The sequence below is a fragment of the Pan troglodytes genome, chromosome 20 (assembly GCF_028858775.2).
Source record: "Pan troglodytes isolate AG18354 chromosome 20, NHGRI_mPanTro3-v2.0_pri, whole genome shotgun sequence".
Lineage (NCBI taxonomy): Eukaryota > Metazoa > Chordata > Mammalia > Primates > Hominidae > Pan > Pan troglodytes.
The window spans coordinates 24,794,784-24,814,714 of record NC_072418.2 but is presented as its reverse complement, the minus strand read 5'-3'; the positions used below and the strand labels follow the sequence as shown (position 1 = coordinate 24,814,714).

The window sequence follows — 19,931 nt, the reverse complement described above, 5'->3', positions numbered from 1 at the left end:
AAATTAGCCAGGCATGGTGGCACATGCCTGTAGTTCCAGCTACTCGGGAGGCTGAGACAGAAGAACAGCTTGAACCTGGGAGGCAGAGGTTGCAGTAAGTGTAGATCTCGCCACTGCACTCTAGCCTGGGCAACAGAGCGAGACTCAATAAGTAAATAAATAAAAATAAAAATAAATGCAGACTCAGTCAGATATTGCTGGTTTCTGTTTTCTGTGTAAACTTTAAAAAGCCAACAAAGATTGTGATACTTTAAGATGGAGGTTGGTTGTCATTTGTTCCAGAAGTAATTGTGTTGTGACAAGAGTGCCAAGTGTAAGAGACTCTGTGCTGTGCCTGCTCTCTAACTAATGCTAATAATGAGCCTAGGGGGAGCAACATCAGCCTTGACAGGGGACTTATTTAAAACACCCACTCATGGACCCTTTCCATACCTGCAGAATCACATTACATAGAGTGAGACCAACATTACCAAGCGATTTATAAGCTCATTAAAGCTTGAGAGGCAGTGCTTAGTTAATGTGCAGGTTTATTACATAAGTATATGTGTGGCATGGTGGTTTGCTGCATGTATTGACCCTTCTAGGTGCCCTCTCCTTGCCCCCCACTTCACAACAGGTCCTGGTTTGTGTTATTCCCCTCCCTGTGTCCATGTGTTCTCATTGTTCAGCTACCACTTATGAGTGATAACATGCGGTTTTTGGTTTTCTATCCCTGTGTTAGTTTGCTGAGGATGATGATTTCCAGCTTAATCCATGTTCCTGCAAAGGACGTGATCTCATTTCTTTGTATGGCTGCATAGTATTCCATGGTGTTTATGTACCATATTTTATTTGTCAAGTCTGTCATTGATGGGCATTTGGGTTGGTTCCATGTCTTTGCCATTGTAATTAGTGCTACAATAAACATACGTGTGCATGTCTCTTTATAGTAGAATGATTTATATTTCTTTGAGTATATACCCAGTAATGGGATTGCTGGGTCAAATGATATTTCTGGTTCTAGATCCTTGAGGAATCACCACACTGTCTTCCACGATGGTTGAACTAATACATTCTCACTAACAGTGTAAAAGCGTTTCTGTTTCTTCACAGCCTCACCAGCATCTATTGTTTCTGACTTTTTAATAGTTACCATTCTGACTGGTGTGAGATGGTATCTCATTGTGGTTTTGATTTATATTTCTCCAATGATCAGTGGTATTGAGTATCTTTTCATATATTTGTTGGCTGCATAAATGCCTTCTTCTGAGAAGTGTTTGTTCATCTTTTGCCCACTTTTTTTTGTGTGTGTGAGATAGAGTCTCGTTCTGTCTCCCAGGCTGGAGTGCAGTGGCGCAATCTCTGCTCACTGCAACCTCTACCTCCTGGGTTCAAGCCATTCTCCTGCCTGAGCCTCCTGAGTAGCTGGGACTACAGACGTCCACTACCATGCCCAGCTAATTATTGTATTTTTAGTAGAGGCGGGGTCTCACCATATTGGCCAGGCTGGTCTAGAACTCCTGGCCTTAAATGATCTACCCATTTCGGCCTCCGAAAGTGGTGGGATGACAGGTGTGAGCCACCACTTCCAGCTTTTGCCCAGTTTTTGATGGAATTGTTTGTTTTTTTCTTGTAAATTTTTTAAAGTTTCTTGTAAATTCTGGATATTAGACCTTTGTGAAATGGGTAGATTGCAAAAATTTTCTCCTATTCTGTAGGCTGTTGGTTCACTCTGATGATAGTTTCTTTTTCTGTGTAGAGTCTCTTTAGTTTAACTACATCTTATTCTTCAATTTTGGCTTTTGTTGCAATTGCTTTTGGCGTTTTTGTCATGAAGTCTTTGCCCATGCCTATGTCCTGAGTGGTATTGCCTAGGTTTTCTTCTAGGGTTTTTCTGGTTTGGGGTTTTACATTTATGTCTTTAATCCATCTTGAGTAAATTTTTGTATAAGATGTAAGGAAGAGGTCCAGTTTCAGTTTTCTGCATATGGCTAGCCGGTTTTCTCAGGACCATTTATTGAACAGAAAATCCTTTCCCCATTGCTTGTTTTTGTCACGTTTGTTGAATATCAGATGGTTGTAGATGTGTGGTGTTATTTCTGAGGTCTCTTTTCTGTTCCATTGGTCTGTATGTCTGTTTTTGGACCAGTACCATGTTGTTTTGGTTATTGTAGTCTTGTAGTATAGCTTGAAGTCAGGTAGTGTGATGCCTCTATCTTTGTTCTTTTTGCTTAGGATTGTCTTGGCTATATGGGCTCTTTTTTGGTTCCATATGAAATTTAAAGTCATTGTTTTTTCTAATTCTGTGAAGAATGTCAATGGTAGTTTGATGGGAATAACATTGAGTCCATAAATTACTTTGGGCAGTATGGCCATTTTCATGATGTTGATTCCTTCTATCCATAAGGATGGGATGTTTTCCATTTGATTGTGTGCTCTCTTACTTCCTTGAGGAGTGGTTTGTAGTTTTCCTTGAAGAGGTCCTTCATATTCCCTGTTAGCTGTATTTTTATATATTTTATTTTTTGTAGCAATTGTGATGTTTATTTATGATTTGGCTCTCTGATAGTCTATTGTTGGCTTATAGAAATGCTTGTGATTTTTGCACATTGATTTTGTATCCTGAGACTTTGCTGAAGTTGCTTATCAGCTTAAGGAGTTTTTGGGCTGAGATGACAGAATTTTCTAAATATAGAATAATGTCATCTGCAAACAGAGACAATTTGACTTCCTGTTTTTTTATTTGAATACTCTCAATTTCTTTCCCTTGCCTGAATTGCCCTGGCCATAACTTTCAATACTATGTTCAATAGGAATGGTGAGAAAGGGCATCCTTGTCTTGTACTGGTTTTCAGAGAATGCTTCCAGCATTTTCCCATTCAATATGACATTGACTGTGGGTTTGTCATAAACACACTTACTATTTTGAGATATGTTCCATCAACACCTGGTTTATTGAGAGTTCTTAACATGAAAGAAAGTTGAATTTTATCAAAGGCCTTTTCTGCATCTATTGAGATAATCATGTGTTTTTTGTCTTTAGTTCTGTTTATGTCATGAATTAAGTTTATTGATTTGCATATGTTGAACCAGCCCTGCATCCCAGGGATGAAGCCGACTTGATTGTTGGGATCAGTTTTTTTGTTTTGTTTTGTTTTGAGGCAGAGTTTCGCACTTGTTGCCCAGTGCAGTGGCGTGATCTCGGCTCACTGCAACCTCTGCCTCCTGGGTTCAAGTGATTCTCCTGCCTCAGCCTCTCTAGTAGCTGGGATTATAGGCATGCGCCACCACGCCTGGCTAATTTTTTGTACTTTTAGTAGAGACGGGGTTTCTCCATGTTGGTCAGGCTGGTCTCGAACTCCTGTTCTCACGTGATCTGCCCTCCTCAGCCTCCCAAAGTGGCGGATTACAGGCGTGAGCTACTGCGCCCGACCTGGTGGATGTTTTTTGATGTGCTGCTGGATTTGGTTTGCCAGTTTTGTTTTGTTTTTGCTTTTATTTTTATTTTTTTGAGACAGAGTCTCACTCTGTCATCCAGGTTGGAGTATAGTGGCACTATCTCGGCTCACTGCAACCTCCGCCTCCCGGGTTCAAGCAATTCTTCTGCCTCAGCCTCCTGAGTAGCTGAGACTACAGGCGTGAGCCACCACACCTGGCTAAATTTTGGATTTTTAGTAGAGATAGCATTTCACCATGTTGGCCAGGCTGGTCTTGAACTCCTGACCTTGTGATCCACCCGCCTTGGCCTCCCAAAGTGCTGGGATTACAGGTGTGAGCCACTGTGCCCAGCTGAGAAATGAAAAACCCTCCAAAAAAAAAAAAAATCAATGAATCCAGGAGCTGTTTTTTGAAAAAATTAACAAAATAGGACTGGGCACGGTGGCTCACGCCTGTAATCCCAGCACTTTGGGAAGCCAAGGCAGGGGGATCACCTGAGGTCAAGAGTTCAAAACCAACCTGGCCAACAAGATGAAACCCTATCTCTACTAAACATAGAAAAATTAGCTGGTCATGGTGGCACGCACCTGTAATCCCAGCTACTCCAGAGGCTGAGACAGCAGAATCGCTTGAACCCAGGAGGCGGAGGTTGCAGTGAGCCAAGATCGTGCCACTGCACTCCAGCCTGGGCGACAGAGTGAGACTCTGTCTAACTGGTTATTCTAGTTAGCAGCTCCTCTCTCTAACTTTTTATCAAGGTTCTTAGGTTTTTTGCATTTGGTTAGAACATGCTCCTTTAGCTCAGTGGAGTTTGTTATCACCCATCTTCTGAAGCCTACTTCTGTCAATTTGTCTATCTTATTCTCCATCCAGTTCTGCACCCTTGCTGGAGAGGCATTGCAATCATTTGGAGAAGAGGCACTCTTGCCTTTTGGGTTTTCAGTGTCTTTTTCTTTTTTCTTTTTTTTTGAGATGGAGTCTCGCTCTGTTGCCCAGGCTGGAGTGCAGTGGCGCGATCTCAGCTCACTGCAAGCTCTGCCTCCCAGGTTCACGTCATTCTCCTGCCTCGGCCTCCCTAGTAACTGGGACTACAGGTGCCCACTACCATGCCCAGCTAATTTTTTGTATTTTTAGTAGAGACAGGGTTTCACCGTATTAGCCAGGATGGTCTCGATTTCTTGACCTCATGATCTGCCCGCCTCAGCCTCCCAAAGTGCTGGGATTACAGGCATGAGCCACCACACCCGGCTTCAGCGTTTTTTTCATGAATTCTTTCTCATCTTCATGAGTTTGTCTAGTTTTGATCTTTGAGGCTGCTGACTCTTGGATGAGGTTAGTGTGGGGACTTTTTTGTTGCTGTTGTTCATTTCTGTTTGTTTTTTTTCAGTGGTCAGGTCCCTCTTCTGTATGGTTGCTGTGATTTGCTGGGGGTTCACTTCAGGCCCTATTTATGTGGTTCACTCCTGCACCTGGAGATAATACTCAAGGAGGCTGGAGAACAGCAAAGATGGATGCCTTCTCCTTCCTCTGGGCTGTCTGACCTCAAGGAACACCAATCTGATGCCAGTAGGAACACTCCTGTATAGGGTGTCTGACAACCCCAGTTGGAGTATTTCACCCACATGAGGAACAGAACCCATTTAATGAAGCACTTTTATTGTCCCTTGGTGGAGGGGGTATGCTTCACTGAGGTTAAAACCACTCCTCTGGGCTGCTTGGATTCCTTAGAACTAGCAGGAGGAAAAGCTAAGTCTGCTGTTCCCACAGAGACTGCGATCACCTCTCCCCTTAGGGACTCAGGCCCAGGGAGATCAGAGTTCTGTCCCTGAGCCCCTGGCTGGAGTTGTTGGAGTTCCTGCAGGGTGGCCCCACAAAATGAGGAGGGATGGGTCAGAGTCAGGCCTGAAGAGGTGCTGTAGCTGTAGTCTGGCACAGCTGGTGTGTTGGGCTGTGAGGGACACTTCTTGGAACCAAGCCTGCCAGGAGCTGTAGAGATGGCTGCTGCACTTCCCCTGCCCAGGGAGCCTAGTGTGTTAGGCAGCTGTCAGTCCCAGTGCTGGTTGCTGCCCCTCCCCAGGGAGCTCAAATGGCTTAGCAGGCAGCCACAGCTGTGGTGCTGGTCACCCCTCCCCTGGGAACTCAGCAGGCTTAAAGAGATTTTAGCTGAGAGGTTGTTGAGAATCTGCACAGCTCTGGGGTTGGGATCCTAGGCCCCGGTGGCATGGGTTCACGAGTGAAATCTTTCAGTCTATGGGTTGCACAGTTCCATGGAAAAAGCATGGTTTTGTCGGCTAAGTAGCATATTCATTCACCGTCTCCCTTGGCTAGCGGGTGGGGGCTCCCCTGCCCCATGTGGCTCTCCGGTGGGTTGCTGCACCACACTGCTCTTTCTTCCTCTCCGTGGGTCATGCCAGCTGCCTAGTCAGTTCTGATGAGAGAACCTGGATACCTCAGGTGCCAGTGCAGGATTCACAGGCCATTATGGTTCTTTTCGGTGGGCGCCTCTGATCACCGCTGCTTCTAGTTGGCCATCTTTGCCCTGCCCCTAAAAATTTTTTTTTTTTTAAGCTAAGCGTGTCTCAGATGAAGAGCTGTGTCCACTCTGTGTCCTAGAATGCCATGTGTTCAGTACTTGCAAAGCTTTACTTTTCTACATGTGCTTTTTCTTCCTAATGAGTTTGTTTTAACTACTTTTTAGTTCTTATACTAGTCAAGGGTGTCTGAAAAATATTTCTTTCCTATATACCAGAGTCTTCTTTACATTCTCAACATCATGGCTTCTTACACGTCATAAAGAATTCTCACCATGAATTTATGAACTGCAATATTAAGAAGGTTTCTTTCCTGGCTGTGGAACATGGAAAGGGTGGATACTGAATATTCCTATTGGGGAAAAGCTGGAGTCCTTAGTAAAGATGGAGAGCATGTAATGTTGAGGTTCCATCTCTGTTCTCCATTAACTCTATGCAGAACAGGATTAAGAAAATGCTTACTTAAATGGGATGGCATTTATTACCCAGACAGTTTTGAAAAAAGAAATTATTAGGAGATACTTGCTCTTTAGGGTGTGAAAGAAAGACTACTTAAAATCACTATTAAAATTTACAGAACATGGCAGATATCAGTATCTGGAACTTTGCATAAAACCAATGTTTCTTTATGATTAAATTCAGTCTATAATTTACTTTTGGCTGGGAGATACCATAGCAGTGATGCCGTGTCCTTCTGTGTGCATCAGCACATCATAAAAATTTATCTTCATGCAGTCGATGTTAATAACTCACTTGGTTAATGAACTCTGACAGATTTATTTTTTCTATAGAGTTCATTATTTTTCTCTTCATTATTGAGTATCTTTATTCAGCAGATGTGCATAAACAATCACATTTAATCTGGCAGCTGACCTTTCTTAGGTTTTCTTTGCATTTATCTGTCTTTGGAAAATGAAAGCTCTCATCTTTGTTTACAGGCCAGAAAAACTGAAAAACACACAGGCTCTTCCACTTACTGGATGTTTGACAAAATAGTTTTCTTGGACCAAAAACATGGGCATTACTGGTGAGCTTGTTAGAGATTCAGAAACTCAGATTTTATTCCAAATTTTCTTTTCTTTTTTTTTTTTTGAGACGGAGTCTCGCTCTGTCACCCAGGCTGGAGTGCAGTGGTGCGATTTCAGCTCACTGCAAGCTCCGCCTCTGGGGTTCATGCCATTCTCCTGCCTCAGCCTCCCGAGTAGCTGGGACTACAGGCTCTCGCCTCCACGCCCGGCTAATTTTTTGTATTTTTAGTAGAGACAGGGTTTCACCGTGTTAGCCAGGATAGTCTCGGTCTCCTGACCTCGTGATCCACCCGCCTTAGCCTCCCAAAGTGCTGGGATTACAGGCGTGAGCCATCGCTCCCAGCCCAGATTTTCTGAAAAAAAATCTGCATTAACAAGATCTCCAGTTTATTGTACACATTAACATGTGAGCAGTATTTTCTAACTGAATATGTCTTTTCCATCTGAAAAATTTACACAACTTATTCTGTATGATGTAAATGTAGCACTCAAAAATGTACGTTAGTGTTAATGCCCTCAATTTTATACTTCATCATCCAAAAAAGTATCATCTATACCTCGATGTTGTGGATCTTATGCCACTCTCTTTTCTCAGAGTTAGAGAATGCATTAGAGAATACTTCTGTGCTGAAAGTTATTTATTAAATATATCAGTCACTCCTATAAGTAAGAACCAGTTCTCTTTACTCTTGTTTTACCTTGAGTCAAATTAAAAATTCTGTTCATGGCCACTTGGTAAATATGTATGTGTGTTTGTATGTTTTTCAGGGAGTGTTGACATTTAGGGATGTGGCCATAGAATTCTCTCTGGAGGAGTGGCAATGCCTGGACACTGCACAGCAGAATTTATATAGGAATGTGATGTTAGAGAACTACAGAAACCTGGTCTTCATGGGTGAGGATAACTTCAATATACAATTCCCTAATATACCCTATAAATTTTATTTCTCTTTTTTGTAGAATGGTTTTTGGTAATTTATGCTTTCAGATCTCTGTTTTTTGTTTTTTGTTTTTAACTTCAAGATTTGTCTATGTAGAAAAGAATTTCAAGATGTTTCATTTTGACCTGAACTTTCCACACTCCTGAGCTGATCTGTGTTCTTCACTCTAGATTAGTGTTAATTTTAGAAATTTAGTGGCATAACATACTGTTGCCCACATCTTAAAATCTAATTGCCACTACCAGTTTTTGATTTAGTAGTATCAGGTAGTGAAATTAAGAACTTACAAAACTAAAATATTTCCTAAATATTTAAAATTTTTTGTTGTGTATTAGTATTTTGGAATCAATGTACTAGAATATTCTATTACATCCTTTTTTCTGAACACACTACTAAATTGGTAATTGGAGAATATGAGCAAGATTCATGTTATTTGTAATAAAACAGGTATTGCTGCCTCTAAGCCAGACCTGATCACCTGTCTGGAGCAAGGAAAAGAACGTTGGAATGTGAAGAGACATGAGATGGTAGCTGAACCCCCAGGTAGGTGAGAGTGAAAGTGAATACAACAGACGACACAGATGAGAGCTCCAAAGTAGAAGAAAAAAAAAAGCCAGTCCTTAAAATGATTTGAAATCTGTGTTCCAAAGGAAATAGTTTCTGGGAAGCCTGAATTTTTTAAATTTTGCTTTCACATAGAAGCATCTTCTGTCTTATATTTTTAAAATCTCTAAAGATTTTACTTTCCTTTTGGTGATCTTCTTCAAGTTTACAGTGACAGCCAAGACAGCCCTCTTCATGGCACATAAGAGACTGTGAAATCTGACTGCTTTTTCATTGTTTTTGAAAACACATAGATAATCTGCATAATTTTGAGAAACTCTATGTTAAACTGTTTTTCAAGTTCTGTTTTTACATCATGTCCTAAATGTGTGAGAGCAGTGGTTTCTGTTCCATTGGTTTCTTTATTGCTAATTTTTCTGCACATTGCATTCTGTCTTATTATAGTCTTGAAGTATAGTTTGAAATTATAAAGTATGATGTTCTTCTGCTTTGTCCTTTTTTTTTCAAGATTGCTTTGGCTATTCAAAGTTGATTGTAAGTCTATGTGAGAATTGTATTTTCTTTTTCTCTTTCTTTTTTTTTTTTTTTGAGATAGAGTCTCACTCTGTCACCCAGGCTGGAGTGCAGTGTCATCATCTCGGCTAACTGCAACCTCTGCCTCCTGGGTTCAAACGATTCTTCTGCCGCAGCCTCCTGAGTACCTGGGAATACAGGCGCGAGCCACCATCCCTGACTAATTTTTATATTTTTAGTAGAGATGGGGTGTCACCATATTGGCCAGGCTGGTCTCGAACTCCTAGACCTCGTGATCCGCCCACCTCGGCCTCCCAGAGTGCTAGGATTACAGGCGTGACCCACCGTGCCTGACTGAGAATTGTATTTTCTATTGCTGTAAAAAAAAAATACTGGAATTTTGATAGAGAATTTATTGAATCTAGAGAGCACTGTAGATAACACGGCACTTTAATAATATTCTTTCAGCCAGGCATGGTGGCTCACGCCTGTAATCCCTGCACTTTGGGAGGCCGAGGCAGGCGGATCACCTGAGGTCAGGAGTTTGAGACCAGCCTGGCCAACATGATGAAACCCTGTCTCTACTAAAAATACAAAAAATTAGTCAGGCGTGGTGACAGGCGCCTGTAATTCCAGCTACTTGGGAGGCTGAGGCGGAAGAATCACTTGAACCTGGTAGGCAGAGGTTGCAGTGAGCTGAGATTGCACCACTACACTCCAATGTGGGCAACAAGAGTGAAACTCCATCTCAAAAAAAAAAAATTCTTTCAATCAATAGACATGAAATGTTTTTAAATTTATTTTTGTCTTCTCCAATTTTTTTTATTGATGTATCTTTTATTTGAAAGATATTTAAGCTCCTTGGTTAAATTTGTTCTCAGAAATTTATTATTTTAGTGCTATTGTAAATAAGATTGCTTTCTGTCTCTTTTTTGTCAGATAGTTTGTCTAAAGTGTATGGAACCATAACTTACACTTGTATGTTAATTTTCTATTTTGCTAAATTATTGAGTGTAATTATTACTTTACTTAGGTTTTAAATGTACTGTTTATGGTTTTCTATATACAAGATCAAATGATCTACAAAAAGCAACTTTTTACTTATTTGTCTTCAATTTCAGTGACTTAAATTTTTTTTTTTTTTTTTTTTTTACTTATTCCACATACTTCCAGTGCTGTGTTAAAATAGAAGCGTTGAGAATGGGCATAATAAACTTTTGCATTGGTGTCTGTGAGTTTGAAGGAGCAAACACCTCTTCAAGTTTTTCTTTTTTTTTTTTTTTTGAGACAGCGTCTCACTCTGTCGCTGAGACTGGAGTGCAGTGGCGTGGCCTCGGCTCACTGCAACCTCCACCTCCCAGGTTCAAGTGATTCTCCTGCCTCTGCCTCCCGAGTAGCTGGGACTACAGGTGCGTGCCACCATGCCTGGCTAATTTTTATATTTTTAGTAGAGATGGGGTTTCACCATGTTGGCCAGGCTGGTCTTGAACTCCTGACCTGGTGATCCACCCGCCTTGGCCTCCCAAAGTTCTAGGATTACAGGCGTGAGCCACCGCGCCTGGCCCTCTTCAAGTTTTTATAAATTGGTTTCAGAAAGTGAAGATCTTTTGTTGAGCCCCCAGGGTGATGGGATGTCCTATGGGTTTGTAGTGGAGAGGGGTAGGTAGCTTGTTTACAAAGGCTGCTGGGTCTGCATTAGGGTCCACCTTTAGTTGGCTTGTTACAAGGGGCTTAGGTAGTTGTAATTCCCATTTTATTTTTGGACAGAGTGAGTATCCTTCAGGACTTTGCTCTGTAGGGCAGACGCTAGGGCAGATTTCTGCACTTGGGTCTGCATATGGTAGGCTTTATATTAGGATGTAGATGAGTTTGGCTTTCACTGAGTACCAGAGAGGATTTCCCAAGGTCACTGTGTGGGTTTCTACATAGGCAGAAATTGCCATGAACTTTGGCTCAGGGTGATAAAACTGAGTCATGGAACTGCTTCAGGGACCACAGTAATGGCCAAGGTCTGCAGGCCTGCTGCATGGCTATAAAGGGGTGTCTCTCTCCAGGCCTCTGAAAGGGCAAGACCTCTCCCAGACTGTGGCTGGGAGGAGTTTGGGATGATTGCAGGGTAAGTTCAGAATTCTCAGTGGGACCAAGTTTGGTGGGCCATTTTCTGGTCTGTAGCCAAGAACAGGGGTCCTGTAGTTTGCCACCTGAATGAAAGCCTGCCTTCTGAAGAGAATATTCCTCAATCTTGGGCATTAGCAGAGTTTCACAGCTCCCTCCGTAGATCTCAAAGCTCTTTAAGGGCACTTATTTTGGAGATGGGTTCTTGCTACATAACCCAGGTTGATCTTGAAGTTCTGTCCTAAAGCATTTCTCATTACAGGTTTGAGTCATGATTCCTGTTTCTCTCATAAAGGCATTTTTGTCAGGCTGATGAATTTTCTTGCTGTCAGAAAATAAGCAAATAAGGCACCATTTATTTTTCCATCTTAGTGATGTCACTCTTCCTGTACATTTTTACTTTCTATTTTCTATTTCAATTTTGTCAGTAGTTTTAGATTTAGACATTTAGGACAATATACTAAAATTTACATGTTATGTCTGAAGTGAATTAGGTAATTAGTAGACAGACAAATATAGACAGGCAAAAAACGATTACAGGATTTTCACTCACTTTTGTCAGCTAGTACCTAAAATATGACATAATTTCTTCCCAAATATTTGTTTTATATATCAGAGGCCCTGACCATATTCTGCAAAATAGATACATTTTTTCTTTATTTAGCAATGTAAGGCTATTTTTTGCTTCTAAATTTGGATTACAGCAGTTTTATTTTGTGTAAGAATAGCATATATTTAAAACTTAGAAAGGATCTTATTTGTTAAAATGCTTATTTATCAGTTTGTCATTAGAGTCTTCTGTTTATGATTATACTGCATTTTATCTGAAACTTTTACTGCATTACAGTGCATGCCAATGATTCAAAATAGCCACCTTCAATGAGTACACAGTTACAGTAAAATATTCCAGTTATCTACACAAATTCTTTGTTAATGCTGCATCAAGTTACATACCAGATTTTACGAGTAAACATTTATTATTATTTTTTAGTTTCATATTAATGCATTTTTTCAGTGTAGGTTTCTTAACATAAGTTTATTGTGTTTTTTGGTTTTACAGTTTTAGACAATTTGCAATTCTGTTTTTACATGTAAGTCGGTGTGTGGTTTAAGAGATAAATCAGCCTTATCTCTATTACAATCTGATTATATGTGTGTGTGTTTTTATCTATAAATATGACCCCAATTTTGGTTATGGCTAATCTTGTATATATTTTTTCTTGGCTGATTTTTAATGGTGGCTTTATCTTGTCTAAATGAGTAGTCATGGAAATAGTCTTATTTTCACCTTGTGTTTAATAATAAACATATTTCCTATGTGTGAGGGAAACACTTTTGTGACTTGACGGTAATTTTTGGAAAGATTTATAATTCTGGATCTTCTTCAGTTATTCTTCTAAAAAACAATTGTACAAACATATAACCTAAAATTTACCATCTTAAATCTATTTAAATGTACATTTCATGGCCAGTCATGGTGGTGGTTCACGTCTGTAATCCCCGGATTTTGGGAGGCCAAGGCAGGAAGACTGAGCCCAAAAGCTTGAGAACATCCTGGAAGACATATGGAAACCTCATCTCTGTAAAGCATTTTAAAACTTAGCCAGACATGGTGAAGTGGTCCTGTCTACTTGGGAGATTGAGGAGGGAGGATTACTTGAACCTGGAAGTTTGAGGCTGCAGTGAGCTGTAATTGTGCCATGCACCCCAGCTTGGGTCACAGAGTGAGACCCTGACTCAAAAACACTGTACATTTCAGGCATGTTAAGTGTATTTACATTATTTTATAAAAGATTTCTAGAAATTTTACAATACACATTAAACAACTACCAATTTTTCCCATTTCCTGGCACTTTTCAAATACCATTCTGTTTTCTGTTTCTAAGAGTATAACTGCTTTATATATCTCATAAAATCTGTTTGTGGCTGGCTCATTTTATTTTGCATAAAGTCATCAAGATTTACCTTTGTAGTTGTTAGAATATTTCCTGCTTTTTTTCAAACTGAGTAATATTTTGGCATTTTTGTATTTCAAATTATATCTGCTGAACGATTTGGTGACCGAAATTTGCCTTGCTTTTACCTACTGGCTTTTAGTAACAATGCTAAAATAAATGTGGGTGTGCAAATGACTCTTCATGTGACCATATATGTGAGAGTTTATATATGTGCTGCATTCTATTTTATTAGTCTACTTTTTCACCTTTATACTCATACCAAATTGTTTTAATTCTGTAGCTTTGTGTTTTGAAATCAGGAACTGTAATGCCTCCAACATTGTTTTGTTTTGTTTTTAATATTTTTGGGTACTTTATTGTATGTAGAGATTCTGTATACTCGAGGGATTGCTGTTTCTGTTTCTTCAAAAATGCAGTGAGAAATTTGAAAAACATTGCATTAAATCTGTAGATTGCATTGAGCAGGATGGACATCTTTACAGTATTACCTTTTTCAGCCTTTCACAAGAGCATGCTCAAGAGTGTGTTGTTTAATTTCTATATATTTGTTAATTTTTCAGATTTTTTTTCTCGTTGTATACTCATTTCATTTTGGTGATAGAAAGTAATTTATAAAATTTCAGTTTTAAAAAATTTGGTAAGACTTAATTTTCTTTTTTTTTGTAATAAGAGGAGGTCTATCAAGGAAAATGTTGTATTAGCTATTGAGAACCATGTGTGTCCTGGTGTTGAGGAGTGTTTTCTATACCTCTGTTAGAAATAATTGTCTTACACTGCCTGGAAGTCCTCTATTCCCTTACTAATATTCTCATTTAATTTTTATTACGGAAAGTGCAGTGTCAAAATATCCTACTATAATTATGTTGCTCTCTATGTGTCTCTGTTATTCTGTCAATGTTTGCTTTATATGTTTGGAGCCCTAATGTGAGATACACACACACACACACACACACACAGACGTGTATACAGATTTGTCATAGGTTCCCAGTGAGTAAATCTGAAGTGTTTTTTTTTGTTGTTGTTGTTGTTTTTGAGACAGAGTCTCACTCTGTGTCCCAGGGTGGAGTGCAGTGGTGTGATCTCGGCTCACTGCAACCTCTGCCTCCTAGGTTCAAGTGATTCTCCTGCCTCAGCCTCCCGAGTAGCTAGGATTACAGGTGCCCACCACCATGCCCGGCTAATTTTTGTATTTTTAGTAGAGTCAGGGTTTCACCATGTTGGCCAGGCCAGTCTCGAACTCCTGACCTCAAGTGATCCACCTGCCTCAACCTCCCAAAGTGCTGGGATTACAGGCATGAGCCACCATGCCCAGCCTAAATCTGTAAGTTTTAATGTCCTTTTTTGTCTCCTTGGAGTTTTAACTTCAAGTACATTTTGTAAAATATGATAGTTTTTGACTTAAGATGTAGCTTGCATAATACTATCTTGATTTCTTCTGCTCTCATTTGATTAATATTTGCATGAAATGTATTCTTCCATCTTGCCCCTTTTAGTGTTTTTTATCATTAGATCTCTACTGACTCTTGTAGAAAAAAAAGTTGGATCTTGGTTTTTAAAATTTTTAATCTGTTGAAAGTATGTCTCGATTTGAAAGTTAATTTTATATATACATTTAAATAATTGATAAAGACGGACTGTTACATTTTTAATTATTTTATTTGATTCTTGCATCTTTGTTTCTCATTTTGTCTCTTTGTGTCTTTTTGATTTTTATATTGATGCTTTTACTTATTTCTAATTCACTTTTGTATATTTGTACAGATTTTTTTTTTGGTGGCACCTTGGGGGTTCCATAAAACTTCTATAAGAAACAACAGTATAGTTTTAATTTGGTATAAAATAAATCTCAGTTGAATAAAAAAATCTTCCTCATTACATCTGCCCTGAAATTTGTCTTTGATGTTGCTAATTATGTTTTTACATTGTATATTCATTAACAGATGTTTATAATTTCTGTGCTTTTATTTTTCAAAATTTAGAGATCATTTAAAATGTTTTCTGCACCATTATGATAATGCCACAAGATTCTGTTTTTATGTATGTGCATATCTTTCCTGGAAAATAATGTATTTTTATATGATTATGTGTTTTTTTTTTAATACTTTTACTTTCAGTTTAAGGAACTGCTTTCATCATCTTTTATATGTAGGGCATATGCACTGCTAATATACTTTTTCAGAATTTGGTTGTTTTGGAAGGTTTTTTCTTTTTATGTGGCAGGACAGATTTGTTGATGGTATTATTCTCAACTTGATAGCTTTTTTTTTTTTTTTTCCTCAGGACTTTGTGTCACACAGTATCTTTCTGATCTGCAAAATTTTTGTTGACAATTCACTGGTAATATCATAAGACTATGTTTGTAAATGACACATTACTTTTACCTTGCAGCTCCTAAGACTTTCTTCTTGTCTGTGATTTTTGAAAATGTGCTTAATATGTATTTGTTTAAATATCTGTGTGTGTATCCTAATTTGTTTGTTGAACTTCATTTTTACATCATTTTTCTTTTAGGATTTTCCAGTTGTTTATTTTTCTACTTTTTACCACCAAATTGTTTTTTTTAAAATATTTTGATATTCTTGTTTTTATTCTCATTTTTGTGACTTTCTACAGTGGACTGTGTTCCTGTTTCACTCATTGGATATTATTCAACTTATTAGTGTTTAAAATGTGTACATCTTTTTTATGGTTTCTTTCTGAAGTTTATACGGTATTTTTGATGAAATTATATTGCCCTGTTTTGTATACATTGTAATCTTGGAATGAGATTTGGACATCAAAAAAAGCTACCTGTCACAGTCTTTAAAATGTGTTTTTTTCTGACATAGTCTGAAAACAATTATCTTGGCTAGAGATTCTGGGAGTCTCTCAAACATGTTCTTAGGATCTGCCTTGTCTAAAATTTTGTGTTTAGTTTTTAGTCAGAGGAGTTTATTTGTGTTTCTCTTCTTTTTTTTTTTTTGAAACAGAGTTTTGCTCCTGTCACCCAGGCTGCAGTGCAATGGCATGGTCTCAGCCCACTGCAGCCTCCACTTCTCTGGTACAAGTGATTATCTGGTCTCAGCTTCCCACTTAGCTGGGATTACAGGGATGTGACCCCATGCTCAGCTACTTTTGTATTTTTAGTAGAGACAGGGTTTCACTATGTTGCCCAGGCTTGGTCTCAAACTCCTGACCTCAGTTGATCCTCCCACCTTGGCCCCCCAAAGTGCTAGGATTACAGGTTTGAGCCACCAAACTCCTTCTTAATAACCAATAATCACTTGCTATAATTGTTTCCTGTCTGTAGTACCACAGTCTTTCTGCTGCTGTAAAACTTACCTTTCTTATTTATTTCATTATACTTTAAGTCCTAGGGTACATGTGCCCAGCGTGCAGTTATGTTACATAGGTATACATGTGCCATGGGTTAATGCTATCCTTCCCCCAGCCCCTCATACCCCGACAGGCCCTGTTGTGTGATGTTCCCCGCCCTGTGTCCAGGTATTCTCATTGCTGAATTCCCACCTATGAGTGAGAACATGCGGTGTTTGGTTTTCTGTCCTTGTGATAGTGTGCTCAGAATGATGGTTTCCAGCTTCATCCATGTCCCTGCAAAGGACATGAACTCATCCTTTTTCATGAATGCATAGTATTCTGTAGTGTATGCATGCCACATTTTCTTAATCCATTCTATCATTGATGGACATTTGGGTTGGTTCCAAGTCTTTGCTATTGTGAATAGTGCCGCAATAAATACACGTGTGCATGTGTCCTTATAGTAGCATGATTTATAACCCTTTGGGTATATACCCAGTAATGGGATGGCTGGGTCAAATGGTATTTCTAGTTCTAGATCCTTGAGGAATCATAACACTGTCTTCCACAATGGTTGAACTAGTTTACAGTCCCACCAACAGTGTAAAAGCGATTCTATTTCTCCACATCCTCTCCAGCACCTGTTGTCTCCTGACTTTTTAATGATCACCATTCTAACTGGCATGAGATGGTATCTCATTGTGGTTTTGATTTGCATTTCTCGGATGGCCAGTGATGATGAGCATTTTTCCATGTGTCTGTTGGCTGCATAAATGTCTTCTTTTGAGAAGTGTCTGTTCACATCCTTTGCTCACTTTTTGATGGGGTTGTTAGTTTTTTTCTTGTAAATTTGTTTAAGTTCTTTGTAGATTCTGGATGTTTGCCCTTTGTCAGATGGGTAGATTGCATAGATTTTCTCCCATTCTGTAGGTTGCCTGTTCATTCTGGTGGTAGTTTCTTTTGCCGTGCAGAAGCTCTTTAGTTTAATTAGATCCTATTTGTCAATTTCGGCTTTTGTTGCCATTGCTTTTGGTGTTTTAGTTGTGAAGTCCTTGCCCATACCTATGTCCTGAATGGTATTGCCTAGGTTTTCCTCTAGGGTTTTTATGGTTTTAGGTCTAATATTTAAGTCTTTAATCCATCTTGAATTAATTTTTGTATAAGGTGTAAGGAAGGGATCCAGTTTCAGCTTTCTACATATGGCTAGCCAGTTTTCCCAGTACCATTTATTAAATAGGGAATCCTTTCCCCATTTCTTGTGTTTTGTCAGGTTTGTCAAAGATCAGATGGTTGTAGATGTGTGGTGTTATTTCTGAGGTCTCTATTCTGTTCCATTGGTCTATATATCTGTTTTGGTACCTTACCTTTCATCTCAGCAGCCTCAAGCTGTCATTTGAAAGAATACCACTATTTCTTTCAGAACTTTTATGCAATGAGACACAGGAACCAGTGTAAAAGCCCCTGCCATTGAGAAATAAAGATGTATAAGCCATTATTTTACTTGTCTTTTAAAAATGAAACCAGGAGTTGGCAATTTATTTCTAAAGTCACTATGTTATATAGGGAAGCAGGAAGATCTGCATTGGGTAAATGTAACAGATTTTTCTTTCTTCTATGTGACTCTTTGCATTGGGCTCACCTGGGGCACTGCACACACTTAACTTACTTTAATTTTTCAGAAATGTAATTTGTTCTGTATGCTTTTATATGTGAAAATGTTAGAGCGTGTAATATTTTGCTGTAACATCTTGTGATGTAGTTTGTATAATTTTATAGGTTAGATTTGTAAAGTACATTCATCTGAGTCAGTAAGTGAAGTAATTTATTATTTTTATTTCTTTCAGTTGTATGTTCTTATTTTGCCCAAGACCTTTGGCCAAAGCAGGGCAAAAAAAATTATTTCCAAAAGTGGTACTGAGAAGATATAAAAAATGTGGATGTGAAAATTTACAGTTAAGAAAATACCGTAAAAGCATGGATGAGTGTAAGGTGCACAAAGAATGTTACAATGGACTTAACCAGTGTTTGACGACTACCCAGAACAAAATATTCAATGTGACAAATATGTGAAAGTCTTTCATAAATTTTCAAATTCAAACAGACATAAGATAAGACATACTGGAAAGAAATCTTTCAAATGTAAAGAATGTGAAAAGTCATTTTGCATGCTTTCACACTTAGCTCAACATAAAAGAATTCATAGTGGAGAGAAACCCTACAAATGTAAAGAATGTGGGAAAGCCTATAATGAGGCCTCAAACCTTTCTACACATAAAAGAATTCATACTGGAAAGAAACCCTACAAATGCGAACAGTGTGGAAAAGCCTTTAACCAGCTCTCACACCTTACTACACATAATTCATACTGGAAAGAAACCCTACAAATGTGAGGAGTGTGGCAAAGCTTTTAACCAATCTGCAAACCTTACTACACATAAGAGAATTCATACTGGAGAGAAACCGTACAAATGTGAAGAATGTGGCAGAGCTTTTAGCCAGTCCTCAACCCTTACTGCACATAAGATAATTCATGCTGGAGAGAAACCTTACAAATGTGAAGAATGTGGCAAAGCTTTTAGCCAGTCCTCAACCCTTACTACACATAAGATAATTCATACTGGAGAGAAATTCTACAAATGTGAAGAATGTGGTAAGGCCTTTAGCCGGTTATCCCACCTTACTACACATAAGAGAATTCATTCTGGAGAGAAACCCTACAAGTGTGAAGAATGTGGCAAAGCTTTTAAACAATCCTCAACCCTTACTACACATAAGAGAATTCATGCTGGAGAGAAGTTCTACAAATGTGAAGTATGTAGCAAAGCCTTTAGCCGGTTCTCACACCTTACTACACATAAGAGAATTCATACTGGAGAGAAGCCCTACAAATGTGAAGAATGTGGCAAAGCTTTTAACCTATCGTCACAACTTACTACACATAAGATAATTCATACTGGAGAGAAACCCTACAAATGTGAAGAATGTGGCAAAGCTTTTAACCAGTCCTCAACTCTTTCTAAACATAAGGTAATTCATACTGGAGAGAAGCCCTACAAATGTGAAGAATGTGGCAAAGCTTTTAACCAGTCCTCACACCTTACTACACATAAGATGATTCATGCTGGAGAGAAACCCTACAAGTGTGAAGAATGTGGCAAAGCCTTTAACAACTCCTCTATTCTTAACAGACATAAGATGATTCATACTGGAGAGAAACTCTACAAACCTGAAAGTTGTAACAATGCTTGTGACAACATTGCAAACATTTCCAAATATAAAAGAAATTGTGCTGGTGAGAAATAATAGAAATATGAATGTGACAAAGCCTTTAAATGGTTATCACACTGGATTGTAGGTAAGGTAATTCATTCTGGAGAAAACTTCTACAAGTGTGAATGAACAGTGTGGCAAAACTTACACAATGCTCAAACCTTATTGCACAGGAAAGCCTTTATACTTGAGAACAAATGTACAAATATAAAGAAAGTAAAAAAGTGATTAATATCTGCGCACATCTTATTCAACATTAGAGTTTATGCTTAATAGCATTAAAAGTGCAATTACTGT

General features: G+C 38.7%; 1 protein-coding gene across 1 annotated transcript in view; it reads left to right on the top strand.

Moving 5' to 3' along the window:
• The window catches only part of LOC739694 (zinc finger protein 98), a 31,541-nt gene extending 11,673 nt beyond the window's left edge, over positions 1 to 19,868 (top strand). Inside the window, 6 exon segments of the mRNA XM_063801454.1 lie at positions 7,745 to 7,871; positions 8,365 to 8,460; positions 18,209 to 18,271; positions 18,274 to 18,417; positions 18,420 to 18,720; positions 18,722 to 19,868. Of these exon segments, the coding sequence (XP_063657524.1) occupies positions 7,745 to 7,871; positions 8,365 to 8,460; positions 18,209 to 18,271; positions 18,274 to 18,417; positions 18,420 to 18,720; positions 18,722 to 19,667 (1,677 nt within the window). The 3' untranslated portion in view covers positions 19,668 to 19,868.
• The last annotated feature ends 63 nt before the right edge of the window (positions 19,869 to 19,931 follow it).